The 19,029-nt window shown below is 43.9% G+C and overlaps 2 protein-coding genes across 2 annotated transcripts in view; one reads left to right on the forward strand and one right to left on the reverse strand.

Moving 5' to 3' along the window:
• Positions 1-13,601, reverse strand: part of LOC129861870 (synaptotagmin-7-like) — a gene marked incomplete at its 5' end in the record, with an annotated part of 112,520 nt that extends 98,919 nt beyond the window's left edge. Inside the window, one exon of the mRNA XM_055933030.1 lies at positions 13,339-13,601. Coding sequence (XP_055789005.1) covers positions 13,339-13,601 — 263 coding nt within the window. The remainder of the gene's footprint in view (positions 1-13,338) is intronic.
• A 1,965-nt stretch (positions 13,602-15,566) lies between these two features.
• Positions 15,567-19,029, forward strand: part of myrf (myelin regulatory factor) — a 96,990-nt gene continuing 93,527 nt past the window's right edge. The window contains exon 1 of the mRNA XM_055935034.1: positions 15,567-15,594. Coding sequence (XP_055791009.1) covers positions 15,567-15,594 — 28 coding nt within the window. The remainder of the gene's footprint in view (positions 15,595-19,029) is intronic.

The following is a 19,029-nucleotide window of genomic DNA, read 5'->3' on the forward strand; positions in this document are numbered from 1 at the left end:
TAAACAACCCTACCAAGTTCTGGAAGCTAATCAAATCAGTGTTCTAATGTGCCCTCTGGCCTTCCTCACCATCTACTGATGGATCCTAATGAAGTGAAGGACACAGCTGGTATTGTATTTTTCTTTTTAACAAGCACTTCATATATGCTGCTTCAGTTTTTGGATAATGGTGGGTGCACAGGCCTCTAATGTAAGCTCGGTTTCAGAAAGCTCTGATACAGGCCCTCGTAGGAACCCTTTTAACTGTCAGCCTTTCTTATGCTCTTAAAGACATAGACCCTAAAAAGTCTGCAGGCCCAGACATCATCCATACCTTTTAAAGACAGCAGCTGGTATTATCGCCGAGCCTTTGGCTCACATTCTTTTAACCTAAACCTCTTGTCCAATTCTATATCCAAAATGTGGGAAATGATAATTATGTTCCCCTCCTACTAAAGGGTTGAAATAACTATCCCCCAATTTCCCAGCTCCATATCCTGGCCAGTCTTTCAATCCCTTGTGAACTCTCAGCTACAAAAAAAAAGTTCCTACTCAAAAACAACATCCTGAGTGGGGTCCAGTCTGGCTTTAGGTCGGGGCACAGCACCTTAAATTGACCACAAACTGTTTCTAGCCAGACTCAGTAATATTGGTCTCAGTGAAGGGGTTGTCAATTGGCTGACAGAACACACTTTGTCCATGCTGAGAATCACAAGTCTAGCTTCCTTGAGATAACTAGAGGTGTGCCCCAGGGTTCTATTTTAGCTCCTGTGCAATTCTAAATGTGTATTTAAAGACTTGGGAAATGGGATGTAACCATACCAAGGTGCATCTGTATGCAGACGATACAGTCATATATTCATGTGATCCCTTCTCTGGTTCGGGCTGTTGAAGAGCTCCAAGGCTGCCTTTTTCAGTCACTGCAGGCCTCTCTTTATGGTCTCAAACTGGTCTTGAATCTACAAAAAAACTAAATTCATGACCTTTACCGGAGCTCGCTTTCAGCCAGTGAAGGTTAGCATTGTCACATCTGGTGGCTTATCTATTGAAAAAGTGTCATCCTACAAATAGCTAGGTGACAAGCTTTCATTCAAAGTTCAAATATATCATTTTGTGAGGAAGGTTATACTGAAATTGGGTTTTTATTTTTGTAATAAGGCTTGCTTCCCGTTTGAGGCTAGAAAGACTCAAGTTCAAGCCACTTTTCTTTCTGTAATTGATTATGGTTGATTTATTTATCTTCTGTGTTAAATAGACTGGGCTCTGTTTATCAGGCATCCTCTTCTGTGTTAAATAGACTGGCCTCTGTTTATCAGGCATCCTCTTCTGTGTTAAATAGACTGGGCTCTGTTTATCAGGCATCCTCTTCTGTGTGAAATAGAAAGGCCTCTGTTTATCAGGCATCCTTTTCCGTGTAAAATAGACTGGCCTCTGTTTATCAGGCATCCTCTTCTGTGTTAAATAGACTGGGCTCTGTTTATCAGGCATCCTTGAGCTTTGTTACTAAGGCCAAGTCACTCACCCACCACTGCACCTTCTACCAAATGGTGGTTTGGACCTTGTTTTCTATGTGCAGTCGGCTACATTGGTACTTGTTCATGTATAAAGGCCTTCTGGGTAAACTCCCTCTGTAGCCTGCTCACCTTTACCATTAGCAGTACCAGAAGTGCCAGTACCAGAAGTGCCAGTACCAGAAGTACCAGTACCAGAAGTACCAGAAGTAGCAGAAGTACCAGAAGTAGCGGAAGTACCAGAAGTAGCGGAAGTAGCGGAAGTACCAGAAGTACCAGTACCAGAAGTAGCGGAAGTACCAGAAGTAGCGGAAGTACCAGAAGTAGCGGAAGTAGCGGAAGTACCAGAAGTACCAGTACCAGAAGTAGCGGAAGTACCAGAAGTACCAGAAGTACCAGAAGTACCAGTACCAGTACCAGAAGTACCAGTACCAGAAGTAGCGGAAGTACCAGAAGTACCAGTACCAGAAGTAGCGGAAGTACCAGAAGTAGCAGAAGTACCAGTACCAGAAGTAGCGGAAGTACCAGAAGTAGCGGAAGTACCAGAAGTAGCGGAAGTAGCGGAAGTACCAGAAGTACCAGTACCAGAAGTAGCGGAAGTACCAGAAGTACCAGAAGTACCAGTACCAGAAGTAGCAGAAGTACCAGTACCAGTAGCAGAAGTACCAGTACCAGAAGTAGCGGAAGTACCAGAAGTAGCAGAAGTACCAGTACCAGAAGTAGCGGAAGTAGCGGAAGTACCAGAAGTACCAGTACCAGAAGTAGCAGAGGTACCGGTACCAGAAGTACCAGAAGTACCAGAAGTAGCAGAGGAACCAGTACCAGAAGTACCAGAAGTACCAGAAGTACCAGAAGTAGCAGAGGTACCAGAAGTACCAGAAGTACCAGTACCAGTACCAGATGTAGCGGAAGTACCAGTACCAGAAGTAGCGGAAATACCAGAAGTAGCAGAAGTACCAGTACCAGAAGTAGCGGAAGTACCAGAAGTACCAGAAGAACCAGAAGTACCAGAAGAACCAGAAGTACCAGAAGAACCAGAAGTACCAGAAGTAGCGGAAGTACCAGAAGTAGCGGAAGTACCAGAAGTAGCAGAAGTACCAGTACCAGTACCAGAAGTACCAGTACCAGAAGTAGCAGAAGTACCAGTACCAGAAGTAGCGGAAGTACCAGAAGTACCAGAAGAACCAGAAGTACCAGAAGTACCAGAAGAACCAGAAGTACCAGAAGTAGCGGAAGTACCAGAAGTAGCGGAAGTACCAGAAGTAGCGGGGGTACCGGTACCAGAAGTACCAGAAGTAGCAGAGGTACCGGTACCAGAAGTACCAGAAGTACCAGTACCAGAAGTAGCAGAAGTAGCAGAGGAACCAGTACCAGAAGAACCAGAAGTACCAGTACCAGAAGTAGCGGAAGTACCAGTACCAGAAGTAGCAGAGGTACCGGTACCAGAAGTACCAGTACCAGAAGTAGCGGAAGTACCAGTACCAGAAGTGGCAGAGGTACCGGTACCAGAAGTACCAGAAGTACCAGTACCAGAAGTAGCGGAAGCACCAGTACCAGAAGTAGCAGAAGTAGCAGAGGTACCGGTACCAGAAGTAGCAGAAGTAGCAGAAGTACCAGAAGTACCAGAAGTACCAGAAGTACCAGTACCAGAAGTACCAGAAGTACCAGAAGTACCAGTACCAGAAGTACCAGAAGTAGCGGAAGCACCAGTACCAGAAGTACCAGAAGCACCAGAAGTACCAGAAGTACCAGTACCAGAAGTAGCAGAAGTAGCAGAAGTAGCAGAAGTACCAGAAGTACCAGAAGTACCAGAAGTACCAGTACCAGAAGTACCAGAAGTACCAGTACCAGAAGGTCTAGCAGAGATATCATGCCAAAAGGGAGGACAGGGGATTGTCCTGTAAAAAAAGAATCGTAAAAAATCAATATTTGTATTAAATGTTTTTGTTTGTTAATTTGTTCTCTGTCATACTACTAGCCCCTTAGCAATTAGACCGGATCATGTTGTTGTATGTTTTAATTATGTATTGTTTTGATTGTTGCTGCCTTCTTGGCCAGGTCTCCCTTGAAAAAGAGACTCTGGGTCTAAATGGGCTTTTCCTGGTTAAATAAAGCTACAAATAAATATATATATTTATAACTACACTGTAAAAACATGAAATGTGACATGTTTATAACCTAAACATGAACGTTAAAAAACTTAAAAATTAGGAATTTAGATTAGCCAATAAGAGTTCGCATCTTAAACACAAGCATTCTCATATTCAACAATTTACAAAAATATTGAAGCTGAAGTTGGGATTTTATCACAGACAACGTCTACAGCTTCCGGTGTGATAAATCACAGACACGGTCTACAGCTTCCGGTGTGATAAATCACAGACACGGTCTACAGCTGCCGGTGTGATAAATCACAGACACGTCTACAGCTTCCGGTGTGATAAATCACAGACACGTCTACAGCTGCCGGTGTGATAAGTGGTCCTCTGTAGTTCAGTTCCTATCATGACACACAGAGTGGTCCTCTGTAGTTCAGTTCCTATCATGACACACAGAGTGGTCCTCTGTAGTTCAGTTCCTATCATGACACACAGAGTGGTCCTCTGTAGTTCAGTTCCTATCATGACACACATAGTTGTCCTCTGTAGTTCAGTTCCTATCATGACACACAGAGTGGTCCTCTGTAGTTCAGTTCCTATCATGACACACAGAGTGGTCCTCTGTAGTTCAGTTCCTATCATGACACACAGAGTGGTCCTCTGTAGTTCAGTTCCTATCATGACACACAGAGTGGTCCTCTGTAGTTCAGTTCCTATCATGACACACAGAGTGGTCCTCTGTAGTTCAGTTCCTATCATGACACACAGAGTGGTCCTCTGTAGTTCAGTTCCTATCATGACACACAGAGTGGTCCTCTGTAGTTCAGTTCCTATCATGACACACAGAGTGGTCCTCTGTAGTTCAGTTCCTATCATGACACACAGAGTGGTCCTCTGTAGTTCAGTTCCTATCATGACACACAGAGTGGTCCTCTGTAGTTCAGTTCCCATAATGACACACAGAGTGGTCCTCTGTAGTTCAGTTCCTATCATGACACACAGAGTGGTCCTCTGTAGTTCAGTTCCTATCATGACACACAGAGTGGTCCTCTGTAGTTCAGTTCCTATCATGACACACATAGTTGTCCTCTGTAGTTCAGTTCCTATCATGACACACAGAGTGGTCCTCTGTAGTTCAGTTCCTATCATGACACACAGAGTGGTCCTCTGTAGTTCAGTTCCTATCATGACACACAGAGTGGTCCTCTGTAGTTCAGTTCCTATCATGACACACAGAGTGGTCCTCTGTAGTTCAGTTCCTATCATGACACACAGAGTGGTCCTCTGTAGTTCAGTTCCTATCATGACACACAGAGTGGTCCTCTGTAGTTCAGTTCCTATCATGACACACAGAGTGGTCCTCTACACTTCAGTTCCTATCATGACACACAGAGTGGTACAATACGAAATGCATTACACTCAAAGAGCTACCGAAGATAAGTTACAAAAATAACTGAAAAACCTACAGTATGGGAGAAATGGAGAGAGGGGGGATCTAACAGATAAAGACAGTCAGTCAGCTCTTGGATGTCTGGGAATCCTTAAAGATATTTAGACATGTGGGCAGCTTGTCTTTGTTATGTGAGGTGTCTGCCTGTCTGTCCAGGAAAAGCTATATTTACAGCAGTGTGGTTACGTAAGTGACTAGCATGTTTCTGGATAATGAGGAGACTTTGGGTAACTCGATGTGGAGCGATGGAGAGAGAGAGAGAGAGGGTGGGGGGAGATAGAGAGGGTGGGGGGAGAGAGAGAGAGGGTGGGGGGAGAGAGAGGGTGAGGGGGAGAGAGAGAGGGTGAGGGGGAGAGAGAGAGGGTGAGGGGGAGAGAAAGAGAGAGAAAGAGAGCGAGAGGGTGGGGGAGAGAGAAAGGGAGCGAGATAGAGAGGGTGGGGGAGAGAGAAAAAGAGAGAGAGAGAGCGAGATAGAGAGGGTGGGGGAGAGAGAAGAGAGAGTGAGATAGAGAGGGTGGGGAGAGGGAAAGAGAGAGAGAGCGAGATAGAGAGGGTGGGGGAGAGAGAAGAGAGAGCGAGAGAGAACGAGATAGAGAGGGTGGGGGAGAGAGAAGAGAGAGAGAGAGAGAGAGAGAGAGAGAGATAGAGAGGGTGGGGGAGAGAGAGAGCACCCGAGAACAAGAGATGGGACTCTCAGAGAAGCAGCCACCGGAGGCATGGAAGAAAAGAAGCTAATGAAGGAGATATAAAACGAGAGGAATAAAATAAATAAAATAATACAGAACACACGTCGAGGTAGAAATAAAATAAAAAGGGAGATAAAACCAATAAATGCCAAGGGGGAGAGCAGAGGAGAGACTGAAGAGAAGAAAGAGAGATGAATGTAGGAAGATACTGGAGAAGAGGAGAACACTAACGCAGGAGGGCAGATCATTAGACTGTGTCTTAAATCGCACCCGAGTCCCAATATAGTGCACTACATTTGAAAAGAGGACCCTTTACAGAAGGGAACTATATAGTGAATAGGGTGCTATTTCAGACCCACTATAAAGAGTTATGAGCTCATTACATCTTTACAACTACAACACCAGGGTTACTCTGCTTTACTACTGCGTTAGTACTGAGTTAGTACTGCTGTACTACTGCTTTAGTACTGCATTAGCACTGCTTTAGTACTGCTTTACTACTGCGTTAGTACTACGTTAGTACTGCTTTAGTACTGCTTTACTACTGCATTAGCACTGAGTTAGTACTGCGTTTGTACTGCTTTACTACTGCATTAGTACTGAGTTAGTACTGCTGTACTACTGCTTTAGTACTGCATTAGTACTGCTTTAGTACTGCTTTACTACTGCATTAGCACTGAGTTAGTACTGCGTTTGTACTGCTTTACTACTGCATTAGTACTGAGTTAGTACTGCTGTACTACTGCTTTAGTACTGCATTAGCACTGCTTTAGTACTGCTTTACTACTGCGTTAGTACTACGTTAGTACTGCTGTACTACTGCTTTAGTACTGCATTAGCACTGCTTTAGTACTGCTTTATTACTGCGTTAGTACTGAGTAGGTACTGCTGTACTACTGCATTAGTACTGCATTAGCACTGCTTTAGTACTGCTTTACTACTACGTTAGTACTACGTTAGTACTGCTTTAGTACTGCTTTACTACTGCATTTGTACTGAGTTAGTACTGCGTTTGTACTGCTTTACTACTGCATTAGTACTGCGTTAGTACTGCGTTTGTACTGCTTTACTACTGCATTAGTACTGCGTTAGTACTGCGTTAGTACTGCGTTAGTACTGCGTTAGTACTGCGTTAGTACTGCGTTTGTACTGCTTTACTACTGCATTAATACTGCATTAGTACTGCATTAGTACTGCATTAGTACTGCTTTACTACTGCTTTACTACTGCATTAGTACTGCTTTACTACTGCTTTAGTACTGCGTTAGTACTACATTAGTACTACGTTAGTACTGCTTTAGTACTACGTTAGTACTGCTTTACTACTGCTTTACTACTGCATTAGTACTGCTTTACTACTGCTTTACTACTGCATTAGTACTGCTTTACTACTGCTTTAGTACTGCTTTACTACTGCTTTAGTACTGCATTAGTACTGCTTTAGAACTGCTTTACTACTGCGTTAGTACTACGTTAGTACTGCTTTAGTACTGCTTTACTACTGCATTAGCACTGAGTTAGTACTGCGTTTGTACTGCTTTACTACTGCATTAGTACTGAGTTAGTACTGCTGTACTACTGCTTTAGTACTGCATTAGTACTGCTTTAGTACTGCTTTACTACTGTGTTAGTACTATGTTAGTACTGCTTTAGTACTGCTTTACTACTGCATTAGTACTGAGTTAGTACTGCGTTTGTACTGCTTTACTACTGTATTAGTACTGCGTTAGTACTGTGTTTGTACTGCTTTACTACTGCATTAGTACTGCATTAGTAATGCGTTTGTACTGCTTTACTACTGCGTTAGTACTGCTTTACTACTGCGTTAGTACTGCGTTAGTACTGCGTTAGTACTGCGTTAGTACTGCGTTAGTACTGCGTTAGTACTGCGTTAGTACTGCGTTTGTACTGCTTTACTACTGCATTAGTACTGCGTTAGTACTGCGTTTGTACTGCTTTACTACTGCGTTAGTACTGCGTTAATACTGCGTTAGTACTGCGTTAGTACTGCGTTAGTACTGCTTTACTACTGCATTTGTACTGCATTTGTACTGCATTTGTACTGCATTACTACTGCTTTACTACTGCTTTACTACTGCATTAGTACTGCTTTACTACTGCTTTAGTACTACATTGGTACTACGTTAGTACTGCTTTAGTACTACGTTAGTACTGCTTTACTACTGCTTTACTACTGCATTAGTACTGCTTTACTACTGCTTTACTACTGCTTTACTACTGCTTTACTACTGCATTAGTACTGCTTTACTACTGCTTTAGTACTGCTTTAGTACTGCTTTACTACTGCTTTACTACTGCGTTAGTACTGCATTAGTACTGCATTAGTACTGCGTTAGTACTGCTTTAGTACTAAGTTAGCACTACATTAGTACTGAGTTAGTACTGCTGTACTACTGCTTTAGTACTGCATTAGTACTGCATTAGTACTGCTTTAGTACTGCTTTACTACTGCGTTAGTACTACGTTAGTACTGCTTTACTACTGCATTAGTACTGAGTTAGTACTGCGTTTGTACTGCTTTACTACTACATTAGTACTGCGTTAGTACTGCGTTTGTACTGCTTTACTACTGCGTTAGTACTGCGTTTGTACTGCTTTACTACTGCGTTAGTACTGCGTTAGTACTGCTCTACTACTGCTTTACTACTGCATTAGTACTGCGTTTGTACTGCTTTACTACTGCATTAGTACTGCATTAGTACTGCGTTTGTACTGCTTTACTACTACGTTAGTACTGCTTTACTACTGCTTTACTACTGCGTTAGTACTGCGTTAGTACTGCTTTACTACTGCATTAGTACTGCTTTACTACTGCTTTGGTACTGCGTCAGTACTACATTAGTACTACGTTAGTACTGCTTTAGTTAGTACTGCTTTACTACTGCTTTACTACTGCATTAGTACTGCTTTACTACTGCTTTAGTACTGCTTTACTACTGCATTAGGACTGCTTTACTACTGCTTTAGTACTGCTTTACTACTGCGTTAGTACTGCATTAGTACTGCTTTAGTACTGCTTTACTACTACGTTAGCGCTACGTTAGTACTGCGTTTGTACTGCTTTACTACTGCTTTAGTACTGCATTAGTACTGCTTTAGTACTGCATTAGTACTGCTTTAGTACTGCTTTACTACTGCTTTACTACTGCTTTAGTACTGCATTAGTACTGCTTTAGTACTGCATTAGTACTGCTTTAGTACTGCTTTACTACTGCTCTACTACTGCTTTAGTACTGCTTTACTATTACGTTAGTACTGCTTTACTACTACATTAGTACTGTGTTATTACTGCTGTACTACTGCTGTACTACTGCTTTAGTACTGCATTAGTACTGCATTAGTACTGCATTAGTACTGCTTTACTACTGCTTTACTACTGCTCTACTACTGCTTTAGTACTGCTTTACTACTGCTTTACTACTGCTTTACTACTGCTTTAGTACTGCTTTACTACTGCTTTACTACTGATTTACTACTGCTTTAGTACTGCTTTACTACTGCTTTACTACTGCTTTACTACTGATTTACTACTGATTTACTACTGCTTTAGTACTGCTTTACTACTGCTTTACTACTGCTTTACTACTGATTTACTACTGCTTTACTACTGCTTTAGTACTGCTTTAGTACTGCTTTAGTACTGCTTTACTACTGCGTTAGTACTACGTTAGTACTGCTTTACTACTGCGTTAGTACTGCTTTACTACTGCATTAGTACTGCATTAGTACTGCTTTACTACTGCGTTAGTACTGCGTTAGTACTGCGTTAGTACTGCGTTAGTACTGCTTTACTACTGCTTTATTACTGCATTAGTACTGCTGTACTACTGCTTTACTACTGCGTTAGTACTGCTTTACTACTGCTTTAGTACTGCTTTACTACTGCTTTAGTACTGCTTTAGTACTGCTTTAGTACTGCTTTACTACTACGTTAGCACTACGTTCATACTGAGTTAGTACTGCTTTAGTACTGCGTTAGTACTGCTTTACTACTGCGTTAGTACTGCATTAGTACTACGTTAGTACTGCTTTAGTACTATGTTAGCACTACGTTAGTACTGCTTTACTACTGCTTTAATACTGCGTTAGTACTGCATTAGTACTGCTCTACTACTGCTTTACTACTGCGTTAGTACTGCTTCACTACTGCGTTAGTACTGCGTTAGTACTGCTCTACTACTGCTTTACTACTGCATTAGTACTGCTTTACTACTGCTTTACTACTGCGTTAGTACTGCTTTACTACTGCTTTACTACTGCGTTAGTACTGCTGTACTACTGCTTTAGTACTGCATTAGTACTGCTTTAGTACTGCTTTACTACTACGTTAGCACTACGTTAGTACTGAGTTAGTACTGCTTTACTACCGCTTTACTACTGCGTTAGTACTGCTTTACTACTGCATTAGTACTGCTTTACTACTGCTTTACTACTGCTTTAGTACTGCTCTACTACTGCTTTACTACTGCGTTAGTACTGCTTCACTACTGCGTTAGTACTGCGTTAGTACTGCTCTACTACTGCTTTACTACTGCGTTAGTACTGCTTTACTACTGCTTTACTACTGCGTTAGTACTGCTTTACTACTGCTTTACTACTGCGTTAGTACTGCTGTACTACTGCTTTAGTACTGCATTAGTACTGCTTTAGTACTGCTTTACTACTACGTTAGCACTACGTTAGTACTGAGTTAGTACTGCTTTACTACTGCTTTACTACAGCGTTAGTACTGCATTAGTACTGCTTTACTACTGCTTTACTACTGCTTTAGTACTGCGTTAGTACTACATTTGTACTGCTTTACTACTGCTTTACTACTACGTTAGTACTGCTTTACTACTGCGTTAGTACTACATTTGTACTGCTTTACTACTGCTTTACTACTACGTTAGTACTGCTTTATTACTGTGTTAGTACTGCTTTATTACTGCGTTAGTACTGCTTTATTACTGCTTCATTACTGCTTTATTACTGTGTTAGTACTACATTAGTACTGCTTAGTACTGCTTTACTACTGCGTTAGTACTACATTTGTACTGCTTTACTACTACGTTAGTACTGCTGAGTACTGCTTTATTACTGCTTTATTACTGCTTTATTACTGCTTTACTACTGCGTTAGTACTGCTTTATTACTGCTTTACTACTGCGTTAGTACTACATTTGTATTGCTCTATTAACCTGTTACATCTTCTCCCTTATTCACTTGACTAACTGTTTTATCAGTCATCTCATTGTCCTGCTGTGGTCTCTTGACTGGCTGATTTATCAGTCATCTCATTGTCCTTGTGGTCTCCTGACTGGCTGACTGTTTTATCAGTCATCTCATTGTCCTTGTGGTCTCCTGACTGGCTGATTTATCAGTCATCTCATTGTCCTGCTGTGGTCTCCTGACTGACTGTTTTATCAGTCATCTCATTGTCCTGCTGTGGTCTCCTGACTGGCTGTTTTATCAGTCATCTCATTGTCCTTGTGGTCTCCTGACTGGCTGTTTTATCAGTCATCTCATTGTCCTGCTGTGGTCTCCTGACTACCTGTTTTATCAGTCATCCCATTGTCCTTGTAGTCTCCTGACTGACTGTTTTATCAGTCATCTCATTGTCCTGCTGTGGTCTCCTGACTGGCTGTTTTATCAGTCATCTCATTGTCCTTGTGGTCTCCTGACTGGCTGTTTTATCAGTCATCTCATTGTCCTGCTGTGGTCTCCTGACTACCTGTTTTATCAGTCATCCCATTGTCCTTGTAGTCTCCTGATTGGCTGTTTTATCAGTCATCTCATTGTCCTTGTGGTCTCCTGACTGGCTGTTTTATCAGTCATCTCATTGTCCTTGTGGTCTCCTGACTGGCTGTTTTATCAGTCATCTCATTGTCCTGCTGTGGTCTCCTTGACTGACTGTTTTATCAGTCATCTCATTGTCCTGCTGTGGTCTCCTGACTGGCTGTTTTATCAGTCATCTCATTGTCCTTGTGGTCTCCTGACTGGCTGTTTTATCAGTCATCTCATTGTCCTGCTGTGGTCTCCTTGACTGGCTGTTATATCAGTCATCTCATTGTCCTGCTGTGGTCTCCTTGACTGGCTGTTATATCAGTCATCTCATTGTCCTGCTGTGGTCTCCTTGACTGACTGTTTTATCAGTCATCTCATTGTAATTTGCTCTCACAAGGTCTCACAATGAAACCTCATAAAGTCTGTAATGTCAAGACAAGACCTCGAGATTGGTTCATTCAGGAGACAGCCTTGGTTGGAAACCCAACTAGCTCTCACAGTCTCACGTCAGAATCCATCTTCAACCACGTTTCTCAAATGTAACATTTCAAAGTCTAATGTCAAAGTGTTTAAGGTTAAGTTAAGGCATTAACTCTGAATTTCTAAGGTTAAGATTTGGGATAAAGGCTTAAAAGATCAAGACCAACTTTCTGGATTCAAACTTGCATCTATTGGAATCAGAGGCACATTCCCCTTCCCTGTCCTCTACCCCGTCCCCTTCCTCGTCCCTTTCCATGTCCCCTACCCCGTCTCTGTCCCCTTCCCCTTCCTCGTCTCCGTCCCCGTCCTCTTCCCCGTCTCCGTCCCCTTCCCCTACCCCGTCTCCGTCCCCGTCCCCGTCCTCTTCCCCGTCTCCGTCCCCGTCCTCTTCCCGTCCCCTTCCCCTTCCTCGTCTCCGTCCCCTTCCCTGTCCCCTACCCCGTCTCCGTCCCTTTCCCCTTCCCTGTCCCCTACCCTCTCCACGTCCCCTTCCCTGTCCCCTACCCCGTCTCCGTCCCCTTCCCTGTCCCCTACCCCGTCTCCGTCCCCTACCCCGTCTCTGTCCCCATCCCCGTCTCTGTCCCCATCCCCGTCCACAACCTAAACCTACTGGAAGGTAACAGTGCTTCCTGTTGCCCCAAGTGGCCGGTTTACACATCCTCTCCCGACGGCCTCAGACATCATTGGACGTTGAATACTGACTTGTATCATCGGTGACCTGAATGTAGAAACCAACATACTCAACTATACCTACTGTAATGACAAGTAATAACAGACCAACTATCTACCATCTATACCTACTGTAATGACACATCAGTAATAACAGACCATCTATACCTACTGTAATGACACATCAGTAATAACAGACCTGCTATCTGTCCTTGTCTCTCTCACACCCAAATAGTAAATGTAATTTCATTTCCGCCCCAATTCTCTCTCTCCTACACACACACGGGCGCATACTCACGCACGCATGCACGTGCGCACACACACACCTCTCTCTTATACACACACAGCTCTCTGTTATAAATCTCATACACAAACACACCTCTCTCTTTCACACCGAGGCAGGCAGGCACACACACACCTCTCTCTCACAGACACACACACACACACACACACACAACCACACAACCACACAACCACACAACCACACAACCACACAACCACACAACCACACAACCACACAACCACACAACCACACAACCACACAACCACACAACCACACACACACACACACACACACACACACACACACACACACACACACACACACACACACACACACACACACACACACCTCTCTCTCTCACACACACACTGCTCTCTCACACTGTGACTGGTACCTCTTGTCAGGTGGAGGAGGAAGTGCTTCCTGATTGGCTGGTGGTGCTTCCTGCATGGAGGTGATTGGATCAGGGATATTGGCAAAGTCATCTTGCTCAGCCAAACCAATAGCCAAAGACAGAACCACAATCTTCCCTTCGCTGGCCGGCCGGAAAACAGTGGGAAAGAGAGAGCGAGAGAGCGAGAGAGGCACGTGGAAGAGGCAAAGAAAAGAAAATAATCGAGGAGGAGGAATCAGGAGACATGGAGCGAGGGAAGAGAGAAGGAGAACAAAGAAAGGTCAGAGAAAGGTCATAAATAGGTCATAGGAGGTTTATAAAATGATAAAGGGACAGGAAAAACAGAGAGACAACAGGAAGAAAACAGAGAGACAACAGGAAGAAAACAGAGAGACAACAGGAAGAAAACAGAGAGACAACAGGAAGAAAACAGAGAGACAACAGGAAGAAAACAGAGAGACAACAGGAAGAAAACAGAGAGACAACAGGAAGAAAACAGAGAGACAACAGGATAAACAGAGAGACAACAGGAAGAAAACAGAGAGACAACAGGAAGAAAACAGAGAGACAACAGGAAGAAAACAGAGAGACAACAGGAAGAAAACAGAGAGACAACAGGAAGAAAACAGAGAGACAACAGGAAGAAAACAGAGAGACAACAGGAAGAAAACAGAGAGACAACAGGAAGAAAACAGAGAGACAACAGGAAGAAAACAGAGAGACAACAGGAAGAAAACAGAGAGACAGCGGAAAACAAGAGAGATCATTTAAGAGGAACCAAAGGAACTCTGGTCAGAAAGGGAAAACAGTTTTAGAAGGCAAAACATCCTCAACCCACACCGGCAGAGTCAAACTCACTTCCTGGAGGGCAGAGTCAAACTCACTTCCTGGAAGGCAGAGTCAAACTCACTTCCTGGAGGGCAGAGTCAAACTCACTTCCTGGAAGGCAGAGTCAAACTCACTTCCTGGAGGGCAGAGTCAAACTCACTTCCTGGAAGGCAGAGTCAAACTCACTTCCTGGAGGGCAGAGTCAAACTCACTTCCTGGAGGGCAGAGTCAAACTCACTTCCTGGAGGGAAGAGTCAAACTCACTTCCTGGAGGGCAGAGTCAAACTCACTTCCTGGAGGGCAGAGTCAAACTCACTTCCTGGAGGGCAGAGTCAAACTCACTTCCTGGAGGGCAGAGTCAAACTCACTTCCTGGAGGGCAGAGTCAAACTCACTTCCTGGGGGGCAGAGTCAAACTCACTTCCTGGAGAGCTGTGTAAAACTCACTCCCTGGAGGGCTGTGTAAAACTCACTTCCTGGAGGGCTGTGTAAAACTCACTTCCTGGATGGCTGTGTAAAACTCACTTCCTGGAGGGCAGAGTCAAACTCACTTCCTGGAGAGCTGTGTAAAACTCACTTCCCGGAGAGCTGAGTAAAACTCACTTACTGGAGGGCTGTGAAAAACTCACTTGCAAGATGGCTGTGTAAAACTCACTTCCTGGATGGCTGTGTAAAACTCACTTCCTGGAGGGCTGTGTAAAACTCACTTCCTGGATGGCTTTGTAAATCTCACTTCCTGGATGGCTGTGTAAAACTCACTTCCTGGATGGCTGTATAAAACTCACTTCCTGGAGGGCTGTGTAAAACTCACTTCCTGGAGGGCTGTGTAAAACTCACTTCCTTGAGGGCTGTGTAAAACTCACTTCCTGGAGGGCTGTGTAAAACTCACTTCCTGGATGGCAGAGTCAAACTCACTTCCTGGAGGCCAGAGTCAAACTCACTTCCTGGATGGCTGTGTAAAACTCACTTCCTGGAGAGCTGTGTAAAACTCACTTCCTGGAGGGCAGAGTCAAACTCACTTCCTGGAGGGCAGAGTCAAACTCACTTCCTGGAGAGCAGAGTCAAACTCACTTCCTGGAGGGCAGAGTCAAACTCACTTCCTGGAGAGCAGAGTCAAACTCACTTCCTGGAGAGCTGTGTAAAACTCACTTCCTGGAGAGCTGTGTAAAACTCACTTCCTGGAGAGCTGTGTAAAACTCACTTCCTGGAGGGCTGTGTAAAACTCACTTCCTGGAGGGCTGTGTAAAACTCACTTCCTGGAGGGCAGAGTTGAGTATGGGATGGTTTTCGCTCCTCCCTTGTGCTTGATTATTCAATGAAGGTAATTAAATGGTTCTGAACTCCCCTCACATGGTTGTCTACGTCTTAACTGGACACACATTAAAAGGACATGACAAAACCATGACGCAGACACACGGCCCACCAGGAAGTGTGTTCAACACCCCTGGCATTGACCTTATTCACAGGAAAACAATTATACCTTAGACGGTTATTGTGTAAACAAACGTGAGTCAATGGGCAATGGCCGCCATATGCGTAAAGCCTATCAAGCCTTGTGCACACTGGCAGTTTGAAGTGACTGAAATATTATTTTTTATAAACGTCCGATTCGTATCTGTTCTTTTCCCTGCAGTCTGGACAGCCAAAAAAACACATTGAATCAAATATTTCAAACTACCTTCGAAGGTGATTTGAAATCAGATACAAATCGGATTGCTGGCCATGTTACTTGTGTCTGTTTGGTTTTTAGATTGTTATTTGGCATATCTTGATGCTCGCTAGCTACTCCGTTGACAGTCTGACAAGAACATGTGGTAGCTACCTAGCTAACTAGCTTGTTCATTGTTTACAAACAAATAAGTGACTGTGCTAGAAAGCTACACCGCTACCTAGCTAGCTGAATGCTGTGGTTACCTAGCTAGTTGACAGCTGTGGCTACCTAGCTAGTTGACTGCTATGGCTACCTAGCTAGCTGAATGATGTGACTACCTAGCTAGTTGACAGCAGTGAAAAAACAAAAGACATTTGTCATAAGAAACTAGCTCCCTGGTATACAGAAAATACCCGAGCTCTGAAGCAAGCTTCCAGAAAATTGGAACGGAAATGGCGCTCCACCAAACTGGAAGTCTTCCCGACTAGCTTGGAAAGACAGTACCGTGCAGTATCGAAGAGCCCTCACTCCTGCTCGATCATCCTATTTTTCCAACTTCATTGAGGAAAATAAGAACAATCCAAAATGTATTTTTGATACTGTCGCAAAGCTAATTAAAAAGCAGCATTCCCCAAGAGAGGATGGCTTTCACTTCAGCAGTGATAAATTCATGAACTTCTTTAACGAAAAGCTCATGATAATTAGAAAGCTAAATATGGACTCCTCTTTAAATCTGAGTATTTCTCCAAAGCTCAGTGGTCCTGAGTCTGCACAACACTGCCAGGACCTGGGATCAAGGGAGACACTCAAGTTTTTTAATCCTGTATCTCTTGACATATTGATGAAAATTGTCATGGCCTCTAAACCTTCAAGCTGCATACTGGACCCTATCCCAACTAAACTACTGAAAGAGCTGCTTCCTGTGCTCGGCCCTCCTATGTTGAACATAATAAATGGCTCTCTATCCACCGGATGTGTACCAAACTCACTAAAAGTGGCAGTAATAAAGCCTCTCTTGAAAAAGCCAAACCTCGACTCAGAAAATATAAAAAACTATCGGCCTATATCGAATCTTCCATTCCTCTCAAAACTTTTAGAAAAAGCTGTTGTGCAGCAACTCACTGCTCTTCCTGAAGACAAACAATGTATACGAAATGCTTCAGTCTGGTTTTAGACCCCACCATAGCACTGAGACTGCACTTGTGAAGGTGGTAAATGACCTTTTAATGGCGTCAGACCAAGGCTCTGCATCTGTCCTCGTGCGACTAGACCTTAGTGCATCTTTTGATACCATCGATCACCACATTCTTTTGGAGAGATTGGAAACCCAAATTGGTCTACAAGGACAAGTTCTGGCCTGGTTTAGATCTTATCTGTCGGAAAGATATCAGTTTGTTTCTGTGGATGGTTTGTCCTCTGACAAATCAACTGTAAAATTCGGTGTTCCTTGTTTTCACTATATATTTTACCTCTTGGTGATGTTATTCGAAAACATAATGTTAACTTTCACTGCTATGCGGATGACACACAGCTGTACATTTCAATGAAACATGGTGAAGCCCCAAAATTGCCCTCGCTAGAAGCCTGTGTTTCAGACATAAGGAAGTGGATGGCTGAAAACTTTCTACTTTTAAACTCGGACAAAACAGAGATGCTTGTTCTAGGTCCCAAGAAACAAAGAGATCTTCTGTTAAATCTGACAATTCATCTTGATGGTTGTAAAGTCGTCTCAAATAAAACTGTGAAGGACCTCGGCGTTACTCTTGACCCTGATCTCTCTTTTGACGAACATATCAAGACTGTTTCAAGGACAGCTTTGTTCCATCTACGAAACATCGCAAAAATCAGAACATTTCTGTCCAAAAATGATGCAGAAAACTTAATCCATGTTTTTGTCACTTCTAGGTTAGACTACTGCAATGCTACCCGGATAAAGTACTAAATAAACTTCAGTTAGTGCTAAACACGGCTGCTAGAATCCTGACTAGAACCAAACAATGTGATCACATTACTCCAGTGTTAGCCTCTCTACACTGGCTTCCTGTTAAGGCAAGGGGCTGATTTCAAGGTTTTACTGCTGACCTACAAAGCATCACATGGGCTTGCTCCTACCTATCTCTCCGATTTGGTCCTGCCGTACATACCTACACGTACGCTACGGTCACAAGACGCAGGCCTCCTTATTGTCCCTAGAATTTCTAAGCAAACAGCGGGAGGCAGGGCTTTCTCCTATAGAGCTCCATTTTTATGGAATGGTCTGCCTACCCATGTGTCAGACGCAGACTCGGTCTCAACCTTTAAGTCTTTACTGAAGACTTATCTCTTCAGTAGGTCCTATGATTGAGTGTAGTCTGGCCCAGGAGTGTGAAGGTGAACGGAAAGGCTCTGGAGCAACGAACCGCCCTTGCTGTCTCTGCCTGGCCGGTTCCCCTCTCTCCACTGGGATTCTCTGCCTCTAACCCTATTACAGGGGCTGAGTCACTGGCTTACTGGTGCTCTTTCATGCCGTCCCTAGGAGGGGTGCGTCACTTGACTGCTGGTGCTCTTTCATGATGTTATCTTCCTGTCTGGGTTGGCGCCCCCCCTTGGGTTGTGCCGTGGCAGAGATCTTTGTGGGCTATACTCGGCCTTGTCTCAGGATGGTAAGTTGGTGGTTGAAGATATCCCTCTAGTGGTGTGGGGGTTGTGCTTTGGCAAAGTGGGTGGGGTTATATCCTTCCTGTTTGGCCCTGTCCGGGGGTATCGTTGGATGGGGCCACAGTGTCTCCCGACCCCTCTTGTCTCAGCCTCCAGTATTTATGCTGTAATAGTTTATGTGTCGGGGGGCTAGGGTCAGTCTGTTATATCTGGAGTATTTCTCCTGTCTTATCCGATGTCCTGTGTGAATTTAAGTATGCTCTCTCTAATTATTTCTTTCTCTCTCTTGGAGGACCTGAGCCCTAGGACCATGCCTCAGGACTACCTGGCCTGATGACTCCTTGCTGTCCCCAGTCCACCTGGCCGTGCTGCTGCTCCAGTTTCAACTGTTCTGCCTGCGGCTATGGAACCCTGACCTGTTCACCGGACGTGCTACTTGTCCCAGACCTGCTGTTTTCAACTCTCTAGAGACAGCAGGAGCGGTAGAGATACTCTTAATGATCGGCTATGAAAAGCCAACTGACATTTACTCCTGAGTTGCTGACTTGCTGCACCCTCGACAACTACTGTGATTAT

The sequence above is a fragment of the Salvelinus fontinalis genome, chromosome 9, assembly GCF_029448725.1.
Source record: "Salvelinus fontinalis isolate EN_2023a chromosome 9, ASM2944872v1, whole genome shotgun sequence".
Classification (NCBI taxonomy): domain Eukaryota; kingdom Metazoa; phylum Chordata; class Actinopteri; order Salmoniformes; family Salmonidae; genus Salvelinus; species Salvelinus fontinalis.